At 42.7% G+C, this 19,519-nt stretch overlaps 2 protein-coding genes across 4 annotated transcripts in view; one reads left to right on the top strand and one right to left on the bottom strand.

Annotated features, from left to right (window-relative positions):
* The window catches only part of mgat5 (alpha-1,6-mannosylglycoprotein 6-beta-N-acetylglucosaminyltransferase), a 53,694-nt gene extending 50,734 nt beyond the window's left edge, over positions 1 to 2,960 (top strand). For both annotated transcript variants that reach the window (XM_035631366.2, XM_035631374.2), the window contains one exon: positions 213 to 2,960. In XM_035631366.2, coding sequence (XP_035487259.1) covers positions 213 to 411 — 199 coding nt within the window. In that variant the 3' untranslated portion in view covers positions 412 to 2,960. The remainder of the gene's footprint in view (positions 1 to 212) is intronic.
* On the bottom strand, positions 2,131 to 18,068 carry LOC118309604 (transmembrane protein 163-like). Of its 2 annotated transcripts, none has more exons than XM_035631933.2 (9): positions 17,948 to 18,068; positions 16,610 to 16,886; positions 15,421 to 15,540; positions 10,350 to 10,393; positions 10,159 to 10,250; positions 8,244 to 8,340; positions 6,025 to 6,136; positions 5,799 to 5,940; positions 2,131 to 5,503 (listed from the first exon to the last, which is right to left on the bottom strand). In XM_035631933.2, exons 1-9 carry the CDS (start codon positions 18,032 to 18,034, stop codon positions 5,443 to 5,445), a joined length of 1,032 nt encoding a protein of 343 aa, XP_035487826.2. In that variant the 5' UTR covers positions 18,035 to 18,068; the 3' UTR covers positions 2,131 to 5,442. The 2 variants fall into 2 exon arrangements, with proteins under 2 accessions (XP_035487826.2, XP_035487847.2); XM_035631954.2 differs by having other exon boundaries at positions 17,838 to 17,970.
* Positions 18,069 to 19,519: the final 1,451 nt, after the last annotated feature.

The following is a 19,519-nucleotide window of genomic DNA, read 5'->3' as shown; positions in this document are numbered from 1 at the left end:
ACACTTTATACGTATGTACACGGAGGCAGCAGCAGATACACACTGACTCCCAGCAGGTGGCAGCAAAGAACAGGTTTGAATTCACTGTATTTGTGCAGTTTTTCCTTCACTGGTGAAATTAGATGATTTCCTCCAAGCTGCAGTTTCACCTCTTCACCACCGGAGAGCCCAGGTGGTCCCTGGATTGAATGTGTTGTATGTGCGTCCCTCAGGTTTGGCGTGGACTGTCAGTCGGTGGAGTCGAGCGCGGACACGGTGGTCCCGGCGTACAGCGACGCCCAGCGCCACTGCATCTTCCAGTCCGACCTGCTGCTGTTCAGCTGCGCCGGCGCCCACCAGACGCTGCGGCGCATCTGCCCCTGCCGCGACTACATGAAGGGCCAGGTGGCGCTGTGCAAAGACTGCCTATAGCACGCGCACGCACGCCGGCGAGGGGCGCGGCCAGGACGCAGACGTGGGGGCGGGGTCAAAGGATGGGCGGAGCAGCTAAAACGAGTGTGTGAGCGTGTTTGAGACACACACACCGGAGTCCTTCATGTTTTCATGAGACTGTTTATTCCTCATCGACATTTTTTTTTTTTTTCAATCGCTTGAATCAACGATGGGAGTCTTGTTCTGCACATATCAGTTCAACAGGGCAGCGAGGCACCAGGGAGACGCCCCGCCCCCTTCCTGACAGCCGCCCTGCCCCCTCCATCCACCGTCCCGCTCAAATCTGAAACTGCTTATTGTTTAGGTAGGTTTGCACTGGACTGGCCTGCCTGAAGGGCCAAGCCCCCAACACGCACGTATATATACACACACACAAACATATATATATACACACAAAGTGGGTGGGGCCTAACAGACGGCGGCTAAAGACATACCAGTTCTACACTGTAACCGACTTGTTCCTCTCGTGTGGACAAACGTGACGAGAGAGAAACATGTATCAGAGATTAATCTAGATTTATATTCTGGAAGTTTTATCGTTCCCGGACACAGACACCCCCCCCCCCCCGACACAAGAGTGTGGACGAGGTTCCGCCGGATCGGCGTCTTATTTAAAGTTGTGAAGAGAACCGAGTGTGTGTTTCTGTAAAAGGCCAGTAGAGAGTCATAGAAGCTGTTTCAGCATCATACGGTACGACACACACACACACACACACACACACACACAGACAGACACACACACACACACAGACACACACACACACACACACACAGACACAGACACACACACACACACAGACAGACACACACACACACACACGAGAGAGAGAGGGAGGGGAGGGTCGTACTGAGTCGCCGTGTCGTAGGGTGTCGTGACGTCGTGTCGTAGAGAAACATGAAGCCTCACCCAGATGTTAGTCTGAGTCTTTATGTACACAAAGTTAAACACACACACATACGCGACACACACACACTCATGAGCGACACACACGCCAACATAGTTCCCTCTTCGTTCCCTCCCGTCAGGATCGTAATTTGCGAAAGGAAAAAGAAATGAGTCGTGTAATTCTTTTGTGAATGAGAAACGTTTGAGGAGAATCTTAGTGACACTGTATATTGTTCATATGGGTTTAAAGTTTCTTTTTTATTTATTTTATATACAGATCTTTATCTCGGTTTTGTTTTTTATTTATAGGAGGGGGAGTTCTTTTTTTTTGATTTTCCTTTTTATAGATTTTTATTTATGGAGAGTAATAAAAAAGAGAAGCAGCAGCGAGTTCATCTTGAAGCGTACGGAGTTGGAGACCGTTCGTCCGCTTCTGTTCCTCTTTAAAACGTGATGGGAAGAAGAAAAGGCCCAATTAAACACTAGAGGGAAAATAGCGATTCATTACTTTATTGATTAAAAAACAGAACCTAAATCTTCCTCCTCTCGTCACCGCCTCTACAAGAGGAACAGAAGCGGAGAAACGTTTTCTTGTGAGAAGCAGCAGCCGCCTCGTCGAACACTTTGATTTTTCCAATCTGGAGCTTTTGGTTTTGCACAAACAGACTGATGATATTCACCGTCTCACTGCGTCTGCTCACACTGTCCAATATGATTATTATTTCTTTTTAAAGCTTCTTCATTCAGGTCGGAGATCTGACGCCAACTTCGTGTCTCAGACATCATGATGTGCCTTTTTTTCTTCTTCTACAGTTCAGTTTGTTTCTGCTTCTTTGTCCCGTCACGTTAAATCCAACGACACAAACTTTTTCTCTCCGCAGAGAATCATTTTATTTTCCCTGAAATTATTTTAATTCCGTTTATTTTTCACTTAAGATGAGGAAACGTCCTCGACCCAAACCGTCTAATTTATTTAGTAAAACCACACCGACTGATTTCACTGAGAAACGGTGTTAATTGTTAGTGGATTTATATTTTCCCCATTCCAGCAATATTGTGATTTCAGAAACATGTCCGGTCTGTGACGCGACACACGACAGATGTTTTCTGACTCATCGTTCGAGTTTCACAGCGACGGTGCGACAAATGTTTTTATCAGCAGATCCCATGAAAAGACCGAAACCAACAAGCTTCCTACTGAAGATTTTCCCTCTTTAAAAACCTGATAGGAACAAAATGATCTCATTTCTAAAGCTGAGATTTTTCTCATGTGAGCTGGCAGGAAAAACACTCGCAGCTCTTTGGTTTGGTCTTTGAACGGGTTCCGAGTCTGAAGTCGTCTCTTCTCCGCAGAGCAGCTGACAGTTGAACCTGTTTGGTTGCCTTATGTTCTTTCTGTTGTTCCGAACACGCTGTCGATCACGTTATCAGCCGTTTGCTTTTCAAGAGAAATCAACTGCTGAGCGGACCGATCATCATATCTCCGTCTTTGTTGTAAATCTGCTTCTCAACAGACACGCATCAGTCGGCGGTTTCTGACGAAAGAGGTGAACGACGCAGTGACGGTTTCTTTTTGTTTTCACAGTCCTTGATGAGTAAAGAGGGATATAACTTTATTTTTAAATAAACCTTTTTTCTGTGACAAACGTCTTCGACTCACTTGTTCCACATACAGTTTTCACACTGGCACAGGGAAGTACAGTGTATAAACACATCAACTGAGCACAAGAAGTATTTCTTTGCAAACGGATCAATTTTTTTTTGTAGAGACATTATCAGTCTTGAGTTATTGTTAATATAATCTATATATACAAACTATGATTTATGCATTTATGTAAAAAATATTTTGCTGTGCTCACAACTTTGGACACCAATGTGACTCCGTAAGCTTCTACATTCAGATAAAAGACTTTACATGTGATTCATCTGAACACCGCGGTCACATACTGTATTTACAGTGTGAACATTCAGTCACTGCAGCGAAACACATGGTTACCGTGACAACGTCCAACAGCTGCTGACACTCCCCGCGATTATTACAGTCAGTCGCCAAAGTCTGATCCGGAACGATGAAGGAAAACAGCTGTGAGGACGGAGTGAGAGATTTTAAGATATTATTCCATAATTTACATAAATAACAGCCTCCTCTGTGTAATACTGTTTAAACTCACGTGACAATTGTATATACATTTTAACTGGTGTCAACGAAAGTCAGGTCAACAGTTCTATTTTTTTCTAAATGCATCTTTGTATGGAAACGTTTCTGCCACATCATAAATAAAAAAAAATATCAGTCAGACTTCACAGAACATTTGAAGAGTTAAAGTTTGTTTTTTTAATGTCATGAATGAGGTTGAAATATTGAGAACCAAGTCGACTCCTCTGGTCAAACAAGTTAGAGCATCAGGAGTGATACTTTATTTTCAATGTGCAAAATAAAAGTTTCAACTTTATTCTCCACATTTCAACCTTTGATATTTCTAATTTATTCTCAAAATGTTAGGTCAAAATAAAGAGACACTGGGTCCATTTTTTCTTTAGAGTTCAGAAAATCTTTATTCTAACTCAGATTTTTAATTCAATGGACCAGAATGTTGACATACAAAGAGCATTTTCATCATTAATAACCATCTTTGTCTTTTGATGGCAAACATCTTAACACCTGAACTAAATCTTAACGCTTCTCATCATTAACATGAGTCATCTTTTATCACCATGTTGATACGTCACGTCACCATATTTAATTCCACAGAGAGATTAGGAGTTTTGCCATTTAACATCCCAAAGCAAACAGAAGCTCCAGATAAGACAAAAGACACATCGACGCTTGACACAATATCGAAAAGATAAATATTGACTCGCCAAGAACGTGATCATCGCTCACGACGATCACTAACTGTACAGATGCAGAATCAACGGGGCTCAGGAACTCGTCGTCACGTCTTTGATGAGTCGATTCGACGGTTGCTGGAAAGTGGAATCCTTCAGTTAATTGAAATATTTCACAGAAAGTATGAAAATTAAAAATCTCAGCGCAGAGTTTATTACAGAGACAAGGTTTTGGTCATGGACGTTGGTCAGGCAGCGACTCAAATTACTTTCATCACACTAATGTCCAGTCCTCACTATAGTCTCCTAATCTAAATGAGATTATATATATATATATATTATATATAGACACGTGTGGCAGGTTACTCATGTTCACCTCTGGAACCAAGAGACAAACCCACAACTGGACGAGTCGGACATAGAAGGTAACAGACGAGACTAAAGGCCACATCTGGAAATCTAAGGAGGTTAAATGATCAAACTAGACCCAGAGGATTAATCTCGACTGACATGGACAGTGGGACATGGACGAGTCACCCACAGTAAAGGTGAGGATGTGCTTGAGCGGGACGGACGTCACAGGTAAACTCTGCTGGGTCGTTTCAGATGAGGAATTTCACGCTGGACAAAAGATCCATGACACAAAAGTTGTATCTGATAAACTTCCTGCTGAAACAAACAAACCTTCACCTCTAATCTCTTAAATGTCTCTAGTCTCAGGAACTGGTCAGCAGATGGCGCCAGAGGTGAACGGACCAATGACCTGTACTTGTTTCTCCTGTGTTACATGTTTGTAGCTGGAGGAAGTCACGTCGCGACTGTAAACTGATGCTCCGACCACAACAGTCCACATTAATACTTATAAACATGTTCACTAAACTAAACGCTGCTCTGCTACATCGCGAAGGCCTCTAGGAACCATGGGAGATAAACGCGAGTGGACGGGGCGATGAGGGGTCACTGAGGTATTGAACATCAACTATGGAAACGCTGGGTCCATATATCATCTTTGTCCTCCTGCTCAACGTGGAGGCGTGAAACAACGCACCGTCCTGTTCACTGGTCAGAGACAGAAACACATATTTGATGTACAGCTGATTTCTTTAAAACATTTAAAAAGGTGCCGAGAGTTTGATCCCCCCCCCCCCCACACACAGTGGCCGTCCGTCTGGATCCTCAGGCCACTGACGCCTCCAGGCCTGAATGTGACCGTCTGTGTGGGGGACGTCACCCACACACACACACTTCCTGTCCGTCAGTCCCCACCCGCCCTCCGTCCTTCCTTCCGCCCCTCATCACTCAAAACGCTCATAGTTCCTGGTTTGTCGGACCCGTGGAACCATGTCCAGCAGCAGCCTGCAGCGAGGACGACAAGACAAGTTGATCACTTTGAACAATTTAAATGCCTTGAATCTTTAATAACAAAAATTTACAGCGACTTTCCGAGTCCCTGAAGACATAAATTCACGTGAGGGTTTTAGTTGCTCATAAAAAGTCCCACTCCATCAGCAGTAAAGTTTTCAAACTTCTGACTTAATTTAAAACCCACCTCCTGAGGGGTTTTTTATTTATTAAATAACTATTACTTCTATCATCTCTTTCACAAGCTTATTCCTGAGTAGATTAAAGAATCAACCTCCCGAGAACTCACTTGACCCCGTAGGCGAGGATGATGAGGCCGATGAGGACGCCGGCGGTCCCGTCCAGGTACCACACCTGGGGCTCGTGCTTGAACACCTCAGCACTGATGAGGATGGAGAAGCCCATGACTCCGCCCACCAGAGAGTTGAATCCTGCAGAACGAAGGAAAAACAACACATCACGTTATTCTGCTGAATAAAACAGCGTAAACCTGATTGTTCCAGCGTCGGTGTTACCGTCGGTGATGAGGGCGCGGCTCGTGAGCACCCTCCCCAGCATGAACTTGATCACGGCCAGGGCGATGCAGAGGAGGCCGCTGACGATGGACACGCTGAACAGGAAGTCGTCCTGAGAGAGAGAGAGAGAGAAAGAGTCAGTGAACGCAGCTCGAGGTAAAATCCTGTCGTCTACAGATTCTCCACCGTTGTTGACCGCAGTCATTTGCAACCCTGACTACTTAACTTCTGTTCCCACTTCCCGCTGATAAAACTATCATCTCCTTATGAAATCATCCATCATCCATCACATCCACATCTCCTCTCTCCATCATTTATACTCAAAACTATCCTCCTCGGTCAATATGAGGTCACACGTGCTCCAACGCTTCCTGATTTGTCCTTTTAATTTAAAAATTCATATATGAAATGACTTTAAATGCACTAAGGATGGAGGCAGGCATTAGTGGGGGAGTGTGTAGCCCCTGCATCTTTCACTCGGGAGGAAGGCGTTCCCTCGCATGGCGGCAGGTGGAGCAGGGCTGGATGATGATGATGATGATGATGATGATGGATGAGGAGCTGCAGACCTCTGCGGCAGCATTAATATTGCACTACGGCCTCAGAGCCATGAAAAGCTCATTTGGCGAAGGCAAACATCAGAGAGGAGACGGAGGGAAGGAGCTGAGTGAGAGTCGTGACTCAGCCGAGGAAGGAGAAGCATACTCTCTACATATTTAAAACCTGGAAAGATGACTGTTTGATGAATATAGAAATAAACTGGAGGCTACTGTCAATTCAAATCATCACTTCATCCTTTCAATTGATACAAAGACTAAACTAAATATCCTCTCACTGCAGCATGAATCACAGTTTACATGTTTTTTAAGCAAGTTAGGCAAGCAAGAGAGCAAGTCAGCAAGTTCTGATTCCATAAAGCTCCAATGACAAACTACACTGACTGAGGCTATTTTCATAAGGAATGTTCTCAGTGACCCTGTGACCAGGATTTAATGTGGGCACACACACACACACACACACACACACACACACACACACACACACACACACACACACACACACACACACACACACACACACACACACACACACACACACACACACACACACACACACACACACAGCTCAGAATATTAAAGCAGAACTTGACATTTCATGTTTGACAACCGGATCCTGAGCGGAATCAGAAAATGAAAACGGTACAAACTGTTCTGCTTTTCACAGGAGGCGGCGTCAGGGGACAAACATCATCTACTCTCTCGTGAAGACCGAGAGGAAGAGGGGCAGAGACTAGTTCTCCACCTCAGTGGTGTGGGTGAAGCCTGAGAGGCTCTCACAGGCCGAGGGGTTGTGAAGCGTCACGTCCGCTCTTCAAATTAAACCAGAATATTAAAAAAACCGTGTTGGGAGTTGAAAGGTTTTCACAAACCAACGAAGAAGAGCTTCGTTCACGTCGCTAACTGACATTAATTGGGCTCAAGAGGATTTAACACAGCCGGAACAGTCAGGTGTCAAAAACCCAAAAACCTCCTTCACATGTTTCTGCTCTTCCTCAGGTTTCCCTGACTCCCCCTCCCCCCTCCCCACTGCACCTTATTAACATTTCATAGCGAGGAGGAAGAGAGAGAGGCGGTGAGAATAAACCTCATTTCCAACGCGGGCGCACTGAGGCAAACACCAGCTATTTATATCTGCGACGATGATGCACCACAAAGCAGCCTGGTGAATGCAGAGTGTGAGAGAGAGAAGAACATCCCGTCTGGTCCGATGGTCTGATGGTCTGGTGCTCACCGCCCGTCGGGCCCGACTCACACGAACAGACGCACAAACAGTCGGAACAATAAATCAACGAAGGATCTAAAAAACAAATTCAGGTTTGAGGCCCGAGTGAGATTCTGACTATTTGAGAAAGAAGATGAAAAATGTGATTAAAGTGCAGCAGTTATTATAAAGAGTTGAGGTTTTCATGGACTACACGCCGACGTCCAAACTTAATATCCTTCAAATGACAAACTCACAATAAAGCATGATGCACAACAAACCCCACAATTATATAGTTTGTCCACAAAAACAGAAACATCAGATAAATCTAAAGGTCTCCCCGGCAACCGGGTGATGACAGCTATTTAAGGAAGTATCAACACCTGAGAAACCACGCGACGACCACGTCATGATTCTCTTTTCTACTAAATAACATTTCGATCTACGTGATTTCTTACCACTTCAGGAAGCAGCTTGGTGGCCAGGTCGTGGATGGCCTTACCCAGAATGCACAGGGACGACAGGATGAAAATCACCCCCAGAATGACGCAGGCTCTGGAGGAAAATTTAAAAAACAAACTGTGACCCAACTACATTAATAACCAGATGGAAAATGGTTTCTTTTCTTTATTTCAACACTGAACTCGTGTCCATGTCTGAAAAGACAGAAAAGAAAGGAAAATGGTGAAAGTGGTTCACAGCTGCTTCTTGCAGGGATGAAGTCAAGGTAGTAGAAACATAGTTCAAGAGATCATGAGTACAGATTCTCTCAGTACAGATCAAATCAACCAACAGAACTTAAAAAACTAAATCTCTAAATTCACCTCAGTATAAATTTTGACTTAGTTCTGGTAATATTACAACCTTATTCTCTAAATAAATCTCTGTCGTACCTTCGAACACCTTTAACAAAGTAACAAATCCTCGAGGGAAACTGAACAACTGGAGCATCGACATCAGTCTCTCTGTGTGTGTGTGTGTGTGTGTGTGTGTGTGTGTGTGTGTGTGTGTGTGTGTGTGTGTGTGTGTGTGTGTGTGTGTGTATTCAAGTCTAAAGCCTCTCTCTCTCTCTCTCTCTCTCTCTCTCTCTCTCTCTCTCTCTCTCTCTCTCTCTCTCTCTCTCTCTCTCTCTCTCTCTCTCTCTCTCTCTCTCTCTCTCTCTCTCTCTCTCTCTCTCTCTCTCTCTCTCTCTCTCTCTCTCTCTCTCTCTCTCTCTCTCTCTCTCTCTCTCTCTCTCTCCTTGGACTCCTGGGTTTTGACTGGATGCGGTAACCAAGGCAACACCAAGCATCCCTCTGGGAAGTCCACAGCAGGACACACACACTAACAGCCCCGCGTTCCTTGTGAACAGAGGATGTAAAAATGACAACACATCTGTGCTGCTGTTTTCTCCACAACAACAAAAACACCATATGAGTTTTTCTTAAAATAAAGGTTCTGTTTCAATATTTCCCATCATATCACATGAAGATGACTTTGACTCTGTTCACAATCATGAGTGACGGTGTGTTTTTGTTTTTAAAGCTCCACATTTGCCTAATTCGTCTCGTTTTGACACACTGAGCTCGTTACCCTGGCAACCGGTCTGGACTGTACCTGGGTATCGCCATAGAGCCACAAACTCAGACCGATGGAAATTAATATTGATTCTCTGGTTTTCTCACTCGGTCTGATGAAAACCGCCGGCTGTTCACAATCAAACAGAGGAGAGAAAAACTGAAGCACAGTGTGTGTGTGTGTGTGTGTGTGAGAGAGTGTGTATGTGTGTGAGATCATTATACAGAATCATTATACAGACTCTGATAGATCACACACACACACACACGGAAACGTATACACACTGTGGACACATTGAAATGGGTTTCATCACTTTTCTGGGGTTGTTTGCTTCTGAAATTTGAAATCAAAGCATCCAGACAAAAGCTCAGACAAACAAGGCGTCTGCAAATATAATAAATCTTCACCAAACTATATCTAAACTAGACTGTCACCCAGTAAGAGAGCATCACTCCACCAACAGTCCCCTCATCATCATTTTTCATCAACATCCATTTATTATTACCTATGAAATCAGTGAAAATGTTAAAGAAAAAAAAAAAAGACCCTGCAATGTTAAAGAAAATGACAAGGACAATCTGATGACTCTGTGATTGCCATTTCATAATGTTACATTATTTATCAAAAACACAAGGAGGTATAATCTGTGATATAATCTGTGTTTGTCAAACACGACAACAGCCTGAAAATTAATTCAGAAATAACCAAAGTGATCAGTATGAAAACAACTTTCTGACAACCTGCAGGTTTCTTATGAAGAACTTATGAAGAACTTCCTGGTGATGAACCATCACCTCGGTCCTCGACTGTACTCACATGTATTCTCTGTGAGCAGAGTGAACAGCTGCAGCGTTGCTGTAGCGCCACAACACGATGACGGAGGACAACACGTCCAGCGTGGCATCGAACTACAGAGCGGAGAGAGAAAGACAAACAAAAAAACATGTTACTGAAGCGTTCGTCATCAAACAGCGTTTAGTGAAGTGGAGTGTTTACAGTCGACTTACAGCAAATCCGAAAGCTGAAGCGCTGTGACGCATGATGGAAACAGCTGCGGAGAATACAGAGAGAATGAAACTTTACATCAACAACTTTCATAAAGAGCCAATACAATATGGATTCATAATACTACAGCTTAAGAAAGTTACGATACAGGTATCAGCTAATGTGTGTGTGTGTATATATACACACACAAGTTATAAATAATGTATCATCAAAACCTTTAATCATAAACTTTATTATAACTAGCTATAAATAAAAAGAAAACCAAATAAATGGAACTTCAAAATATAGAAAATACATTTTTCTGCACTTTATTCCGTAAAATAAAGTTTTTTATATAGTCACAAACGCAGACAATTTTTTCAAATCTGACAATTTTTTAATCATGGATGCGTCATAACAGTTTCATCATTTGTGTCCACTGCTGTTTATTCATCATACAAACATAAGAAAAAAATCATGATGGGAAAATCCTTTATTAGACCCAGTGAGAGGAAACACGCAGAGTTATGGCAGCAGAGGGCGAAGAAAACATTTTAATAGAATATATAATGTAAACCGTAATATGTATGAACCAGATAACTCGTTGCCGCGGAGACGACATTAAAGGTTTCCTCGTCCCGTCACGATCGCTCGTGTAACCTTCATCTAAACTCCACAGAAACAGCTGAGCCAGAGTTCAACTGCACTGACAAGATGATTTATCATGTCAGTTTTCATTGGAATTGCTTTATTTCTTTTTCTTGGTTTGTTCAGCAAAAACAAACCACCATGTAGTGACACACCTGCACTGAGCAGAGAAGGAAGACGAGACAAAGGGAAGAGATGCTGATGGATGAGAGAGGGGAGGAATCCTCTCCTCCTCTCTCAGGTTTATTTTTAGCGAGACTCACTGGGGGCCGACAACCCGCCGCAGCTCTGCATGAAGAAACGCTGCACTCTTCCTCTTCGCATGCTCATTTTTTATTTCTGCTTCGAGAACAGTCAACTCATTTCTTGATCATCTCCTACATTTATCGTTTCATCTTCTCTCTCTGGGCTAAGGAACAATCATCCACTCCCCCCAACCTCCGCCCCGACCAAAAAATGAAAACAGAAACCATCGGCGCCTTCACGTTCACAAACACTTGCAGACACTAAAGCACGCGAACACCTTGAATACAAATGAGCATGAGAGCAGATCTGCAGAGATGCAGCAGAGAAACTATTTCACACACGATGGATGAAAACCAGCTTCTGTGACAAAGTACATCTGTGCTTTTGAAAATCCATCAAACACGAGAACCATAAAAAACAGGAGGCTTCATATGATCAATTATTTATATAAGATAAGTGCAAACTCTTTTACATCCTTGATGAACGATGGTCAGGTGAAGAGGGAGACATTCAACCTTCAAATCAAAGATGGCTGCTAAGAGGCTGTGACACTGTCCATCTTCACACGACCGTGACAAATCATATATACTTGGAAAGCTCAAGTCTCCTGATTCTGTCTATGCAAAGAATTTCTCACGTCACTGAAACAAGTGGATGCAAAGTGGTTTCCACACAAACTCCACAGACCTCACATCATCTTTAAACACAACCGACGACAAGGATAAAGAATCTCTTACACTCATTGACTTATTGGGCAGCAACAATAAAACGTGTATAAACATTAAGCTCTTTATCTTAATGGTGTCACATTTTTAGGATTGGAACAGGAAGAGGCAGTGAAATACTTTAACATAAAAAGTGTCTTACAGGCCGACAGGTGGAAACACTCGATGTCCAGGGAGGCAGAACACAAGAACTCCCCAAATACTCCATATCAGGAAAAATTAAGACTAAACTGAGGCAACAGGAGAAGAGGGATCCGAACTAAACGGGAGCAGAGACACCAAACTCTCCAGAGGGCCAGTGGACACAGGTTAAACTCATCAGGCAATCACAGAGGAGGGAACCAGGACAAAGACAGGAAGTGGAACGAGCAGGAGACAGAACCACAGAGTAAAACAGGAAGTAAGGAAGACTGTCGTCACGTAGCACACATCATAAATCATATAGTATATACTGTGTGTAGCATATGGAATGAAAACAGATGATATTCTTCTTGCCCGATTTTCAGACAAATCATTCGGCAAATAGAAGCTGACGGCTGCTTCGATGAGAGTCAACAACAGGAGGGAGGGAGGGAGCGTGTGGACACGGTGTCAGGAACCTGCCACAGTTCACATGACGATAAAAAAAGTAGCAGCCGCAAGACATGTTTGTCTTTTCTCTTTCACGGCACGTGGTCACACGTACGAACAAAAAGCACAGCAGGGGTTTAGTCTGTGTAGACCTAAACTTAATCTACGAAAATATGAGGAATGAAAATGTCTGCAGATTCAATTTTTGTTTGAGAAACACTCACATGATATTCAACTCAACTATGTTCAAGCAGGAATTCTGCTTTCATGCTTCTTTACGAGATTTCTCAGCTTTTACAGATTTCATGTGAGATCAAACCCCCACAAATCATCTGCTCCTCCTCCTCCTCCTCTCCTCCTCCTCCTCTCCTTCTCTCCTCCTCTCCTCCGTTCCTCCTCGCTCCTTCATTAGGAACCAAGAAAGAAGAAGCCGTGTCTAAATGACAGAGCTGCAGCTCCGCGGTCATCAAAGCCGAGCACAGCGATGGCTAATTGACTCCCAGGAAAGCTGGGTGGGTGTCAGATGGTACAAACACACACACACACACACACACACACACACACACACGTGTCACGCAGACCAGGAGAAGATGAAACACCATCTCCGCCGGTTTATTGCTGTCGAGGTTGTTTTTCCAGTAGTTGGACTGATGGCGTACGTGTCACTGCGACGTCGTACATCTTAATATTAAAGGGAGGCTCCGTCACATTGTCACTCCACTGGTTTCTACTCGCAGACGTCAGAACATGAGCAGGACGCGACGCGGTGAAGAACCAACTCCACGACCGCGAGGCCAGTGAATTTCACCCCCCCCCAACACACAGACACACACACACACACACGCTTGAGTGAAAGCAGGTGTTTTTCATGTTTGAATACTGCGAATGTTTCACAGGACGTGTTCCCCGGTGACTATCATTCAGCAGCAGGTGGAGGTGACGTCACACACAAAAACATTCCCAGGGTGCACTGTGGTTTTCCGACCCAGACCATATGAGACGGCATCACTCCTGATGTAATTATCACTAACAACTTCTTACTAAGAGCTGAAGGCTGATTAGCGGCTGTGGTACGACGTTTGCACAAAGACGTGTCGCTGGAAACAGTTTTTCAAATCCAATAAACTGTTTGTAAAACACCTTGACACTCTGCAACGCGTTAGATTAGATCTACTTCTGAGAGCTGCTGTGTTTTTTCTCGCGGTCTCTCTGTACTTTCTACATCTTGACACAGGCGAACGTGACGCCACCATCACCCGGCCAATCACAGGATTCTCACATAACTGTCGCACAATAAAACAGAGGGACGCACTTCACATTCAGAACACATTAGCCTGTTTGCACAAGAGCCAGAGACGGTTTAACGAGGTGGGCGATCAGCAAACTCGAAGATAAGGAGACGCTGCAGTTCAATGATGAGATCGTACTGAATCTAATTCACGCTGCTGTAAACTGGAATAATGACATGAAACTGGTTCGATGTGTAAAAGAACATAACACTGGGATTAATTTACAGAGCCTGCGACACAGAACTCAATAAATCTGAAACACACAGATTGAAGTTAAAGTTAAAGTTGTTATTTGCTCTTTATCTGACCAACGTGGACGTTGTTTACAACATTTCTCACCAGTGTGCAAAGCATCAACAAGAGAGCAACTGGATTTTCTTATTCGCACTGAATGAACGTCGTTAACTGTGGAATATATTAAACATATAACTCAACACACTCGTCAGAGATGTAAGCTGTCACACTACTGTGTCCTGCAGCGTTTCCTTATCAGAACAGGAAGTGGTGTTAAATGTTATCAAATACATCGACTGAGCTCAGGAAGAGCTTCGAATTTCCAGAACAAAAATGTCCCCGCTCTTCAACGTCTCTACTCCGACGAGCTGCTGAGTCACTTTGACTTCAATCGGACGCAAGTAGTTAAAACAACAAATCAACATTTTCAATTTCATCCACAAGCACAAATCCAATCAATTGTGGAACATTTTCTTCAGTCTGGTCCCTTAATCTTAGAGGGCGTCCAAATAGAATTATGAGTAATAATAATAATAATAATAAATTTCATTTATAGAGCACTTTTCATTACTAAAAGACGCTAAGTTACATTCTTCCTCTGCTCATTTCTTTGCAAGTACAGACATTTTTAATTGAGTGAGTCCAGGCAAGATGTGACGAGTGACGTGTCGCAACGGCAAATGTCCAATGAACATACTGCATGAAAACATGAAAAATTAAATGAGCGTTTCACTGAAACATGCTGTCGTACTCGCTATCTGCTCTTACATGCACATCTGTAAACTCAGAGTTGAGGTGATTAACCACGCTGCAGCACAACTGGTTCTCTTTACTTGTGCATCCGTCAAGTGCTACTTTGCATTTACTGCAGAGGAGGAGGAGAAGGAAGGAGCATCAGTCGAATATTGCAGCATGTGATGGCGACTGAAGTCTGGGATATTTAAACCATCAAAAAAATTGATTGAAGGTGATTTCTGTCAGGTCAAAAAGGAAAGGTGTTCTAAAACGAGGAAGAGTCTGATCTGCAGAGGTTCAAGGAGAAGAAAATAAATCTAAAAAGGGAGGAAGATAAGATGTGAAGATATTCCACTGTACTTTTTAAATCGAGAGATAGCCTTATTTGAAGTGGAAGCTGTGGGAGGCGAGAGGTTTTAAAAGGGAATGAAATGGGACATTGAAGTACGGCCTCGTCTTATGGCATCAACTGCTCGTCCTTCAGGTCGTCTTTCATTCCAAGTGCGACTGTCGGACGCCACATTAATTAACAAACCCTGTCCTCCAACTGAAGGAGCAAACTGCAGGCGTCTCTGCAGCTCTCCGGTGTTTCTTCTGTGAGATTCATCAAAGTAGAGAGCTGAAGGTTTGTTTTTGTTTTTACTCACTGAAAGCCGCGATGGCCAGGACTATAGTGATCATGATGGACACCCAGGACACCCACAGGGCTTTCTTGCGGTAGCTCTGCGCTTCGTGAGGCTTCAGGCGCATGCTGCTCTCCAGAAGACCTGCAGACAACAACGCAGGGCACAGTGAGGTCATGACGCAGCACTATAGATATTTTAAGGGAAGGGACATTAGGAGTAAACAGTGATAATTACCAGTAATAACTAGTTATATGAATAAATGTACCTCTAAAGAAGAGTTGATTCCTTGTAAATAAATTAAAGGAGTTTCTTGGTGTTACAAAAACCTGAATAAACTGATTATTTCGGCCACTTGTAGGTGTAAAGCCGACATCCAACAGACATTTGAGAGAACCTGAAGAATGTAAATCCACTTTTCTCTCTCCTTTTTGCTCTGGTTTGGTTTCCACCACACTTTACTTTGGCCCCACTACAGGATTGACTTATTGGAAGTAAAACTTAAAAGGCAGCAAAAATAAAACATGTTTAACATTAAGTTCTTTATTTTAATGGTGTCACATTTTTAAGATTGCAGGACCCAAATGCAGGAAGATGTTAGAAATAGTTTAACATCAAAAAAAGTGTCTTACAGGCTGACGGGTGTAAACACATTAATCCTGCAAAATAACATGCAAAAATACGGTCTCTCCCTGTCATTTGCACTGATAAACTAAAACACATGATTGTTTTCTAACTTTTTGAGTTCATAGGCATTAATTAAATTAGGTAGAGCTGCTTTAAATTAATTTTAATTTTACTGTAAAGATAGAGTCCAGAGCCTGAGTGTGATTATACAGTATATAAGTGAATTTAATCTGCAGACACTTTAATACACTAGTGTCATCTATTAAAAAGGAACATCTACTTTTTGTTTCCAGGCTTGTTCGGCCAGATTGTGTTGAGAAGAATGAAACTCCAATTGTTTCTGTGTCATATTTAAGATGTGGAGCACTCCGTTCAAACTGCCGCCTGTGGCTTTCTTCTCCTTCAGCACCTCCCCAAAGGCAAACCACTCATTTATTCATAAATCTTAATCACACACCACACAGACGACAGTTTAGCACATGTCATATCATCTCATAAGAAACAGGAGCCTCATGGTGAGGTACATCAGGATGGATGGATGGATGTGCATGTGGCCACTCCTGAACTTTGAATGTGTTTCACTGACCTCGGTCGTCGATGCTGTCTGTGATCTTCATCTCCTGGTCCATCTTCAACCGCTCTCCCTGACTGTGTGTGTCGGGCTGCTGCTCCTGGTCCTGGTCCTGGTCCTGGTCCTGCTCCTGGTCCTGGTCCTGGTCCTGCTCCTGGTCCTGCTCCTGGTCCTGCTCCTGCTCCTGCTCCTGCTGCTGCTGCTGCTGCGGCTCCTCCTGCTCGTCCCCCGCCTCAGTCGTGTGCGGGTCCGGCGGTGAGGAGTCCGTCATCCTCTCGGCAGGTCGCGGCTCCTATGAGGCACCAGGAGAATGTCACACCTGGGCGGGAAGTGGCGGCTCGGAGCCGGGGAGACACCCGGAGACGGAGGGAGGGAGGCGGGGAGGGAGGGAGGCTCCTGTCAGGGCTGCAGGTCCACTTGTGCCAAATTACGCACAGTGAGGGCGAACTCATACCGGAAGTGAAGAGATGTGCGCGTCAGAACAAACGTCTGCGTGACACCTGGAGAACATTTTAACATCTTGATGAACTTCATTTCATTATGAAGTATTTTCTATGAGGTCAATTATTACACACAGTTTGTCAAAATGCTTTATATTTAAATTGAATTTTTTTTTACTGTTTTACTTAAGTATCTATGCAATACTTTTACTATTGTAGAAGTATGGAAGAACTTCCACACGTATACAATATGTTTCCAAGGGGAATTTTTTTTACACAAATCTATACAATGGTTACATTTCAAATTGAATCCAACATGTAATGTTTTTATAAGAAATAGTTTGCACTATGAAAGGGTAAATTGCACATTAGTGGTCATTTGGGTAATGCTGTTAAAGTTAGCATTGGCTAACTACCGGGACCAGTGACGACATTCAAAGTATATGAACATGTCCGCAGATAAATAATGAGTTAGCTAAACATTGTGCTAACTGTTGGTGGCTAATGCGTCATTGCTAACCTTGTTGGCTAACATTAGCTACAGGACCACGGTCATAGAATCCACTGAAGGTTGTAGCTTTAAATGTTTTACTTTTTTCATTAGTAAGGGGTTAGAAGTGTTATTTTATTTTTCACAAGTTATATTAATGCAGAACTGGCAGAATGCTGTAGTAAAGTAGGCTTCATTTAGCCTATTAGCACGTTCATTTCTAGCGCAAGAAGTAAGAAGAGTTCTTCTAAAGTTTAGGTTGTTTATTTTGAAAGGTGGCAACCGGAAGTAGCATGTGTACGCGCTCACAAACCTGACCATAGACGTTGCGCAGAGGCTGGACAAGCAGAAGAAGAAGAAACTATATAAATACAGAAATTCATCTTTTAAAACAGACTTCGCGATGTAGTGACACACACGCACCTGCTCTCTAATTACTGCGCTCACGAGACCGCGCAGTGCGCGAGTCCGCAGCGCCGCGCGCTCCCGCGAGCAAAACATCTGTCCCATGTGGATTGATCCGGCGCGCACGTCGGCGCACGAAAAAAAAAATAGTTTTTAATGAATCAGCCTCCGAGTCAACTTCTGCACATGTCGATTTAAAATAAATATGAAATCTGATTTCTTGGAATAACTGTCACACCGCGTTGGGAAAAGTAACGGGATTCCAAACGGGTTGCTAAGATACGGGGCTACTTGGGAGGCATGTGTCGTCGTGTCATGAAAATGTTCCACATATGGTAAATTTAAAACCTCTTCAGATGCTTTTTGATTGGCAAATGATATTCCATAGACATTTGGAATATCATTTCCAACTCAGGGTAATGAGTTAACATTACCCTGGTTATTTGAGAGGATTCTCATATATTTGACCGTGTAACTGAAAGTATTTTATATTTATCTCTAAAGGGAAATGGATTCAACTCTCACTGACATTCGATTCTGGTCTTAACAGTAAAGCAGGTCAATGTGTGTGTGTGATGCTTTCACTAATCTAGCACATGAAGTATGTAGTAGTATATCTTTTATATATTTTTTAATATTTTCTGTTATATTTTGTACATAGATATTGCTTTTTAAAATGTCTTTCTATATTCTTCTGTCCACTTTGCTGCTGTAATACCCAAATTTCCCCATTGTGGGACGAATACATGTATATCTTATCTTATGTAAGGGGAAACATAACATCATAAAAATGAGACATTATGGATATTTGTTTTTAATAATGTGATGACTAAAGCCTCGTTTTAAATAATCATCAGTCCTTGTTTTCCTCTGCGTTACAGACGCTTGGTGGCAAATAATAGGGAGATATTTCACAACAATTTTGAGTGAAGCAAAGCGACCCACACTACAACTTCTCTAACTTTGGCTTAATTACGGAAAATGTACATTGAATGTAGTCCTCTTTCTTAATCACTGTGTCACTTGATGTTGTTGGAGTAAATGCTCCATAACCTAAACGTTTTAATGCTCCGAGAGAGAACTCTCACATGTTATCATGTCAGTGTTAAAGAAGCAAAATAACACAAGTAGGTGGAAATACATGTGGACTTGTAGTAGTTTCAGACCTGACCCACGTGTCACTTTCCTCACATGTAAGTGAGGTAAATATCAGGGAAGGAGGCAATTTAACACAAAAATAATAATAATAATGAATGAATCAGTGTTGGGTTCATGTACGTTAAATCAATTAAAACTTTGAATACTTGTCAGCTCAACGGATATAACATATACAAAAGAAATAAAAAAAGTAAAGTATAACTGTCAATGATTTAAATCTCTCACAAATTATATATAATATAATACTGGACTGGCTCAAAGTACAATTCTGATATCTAGTGGTTAATCTGGTTATTACAGCTCTCACTGTTTCACTGTCTTTGATCAGTGAACTAAGAAAGAAACAGACCATAGAATCAATTAAAATGACTATAAATCACAGAAAAAAATTGTTGTCAATTAGTCTAGTAGTCGATTACTAATCGATTAATT

Source organism: Scophthalmus maximus, chromosome 1, assembly GCF_022379125.1.
Source record: "Scophthalmus maximus strain ysfricsl-2021 chromosome 1, ASM2237912v1, whole genome shotgun sequence".
NCBI classification, from domain to species: Eukaryota; Metazoa; Chordata; class Actinopteri; order Pleuronectiformes; family Scophthalmidae; genus Scophthalmus; species Scophthalmus maximus.
This window is presented reverse-complemented; position numbering and strand designations above follow the sequence as displayed.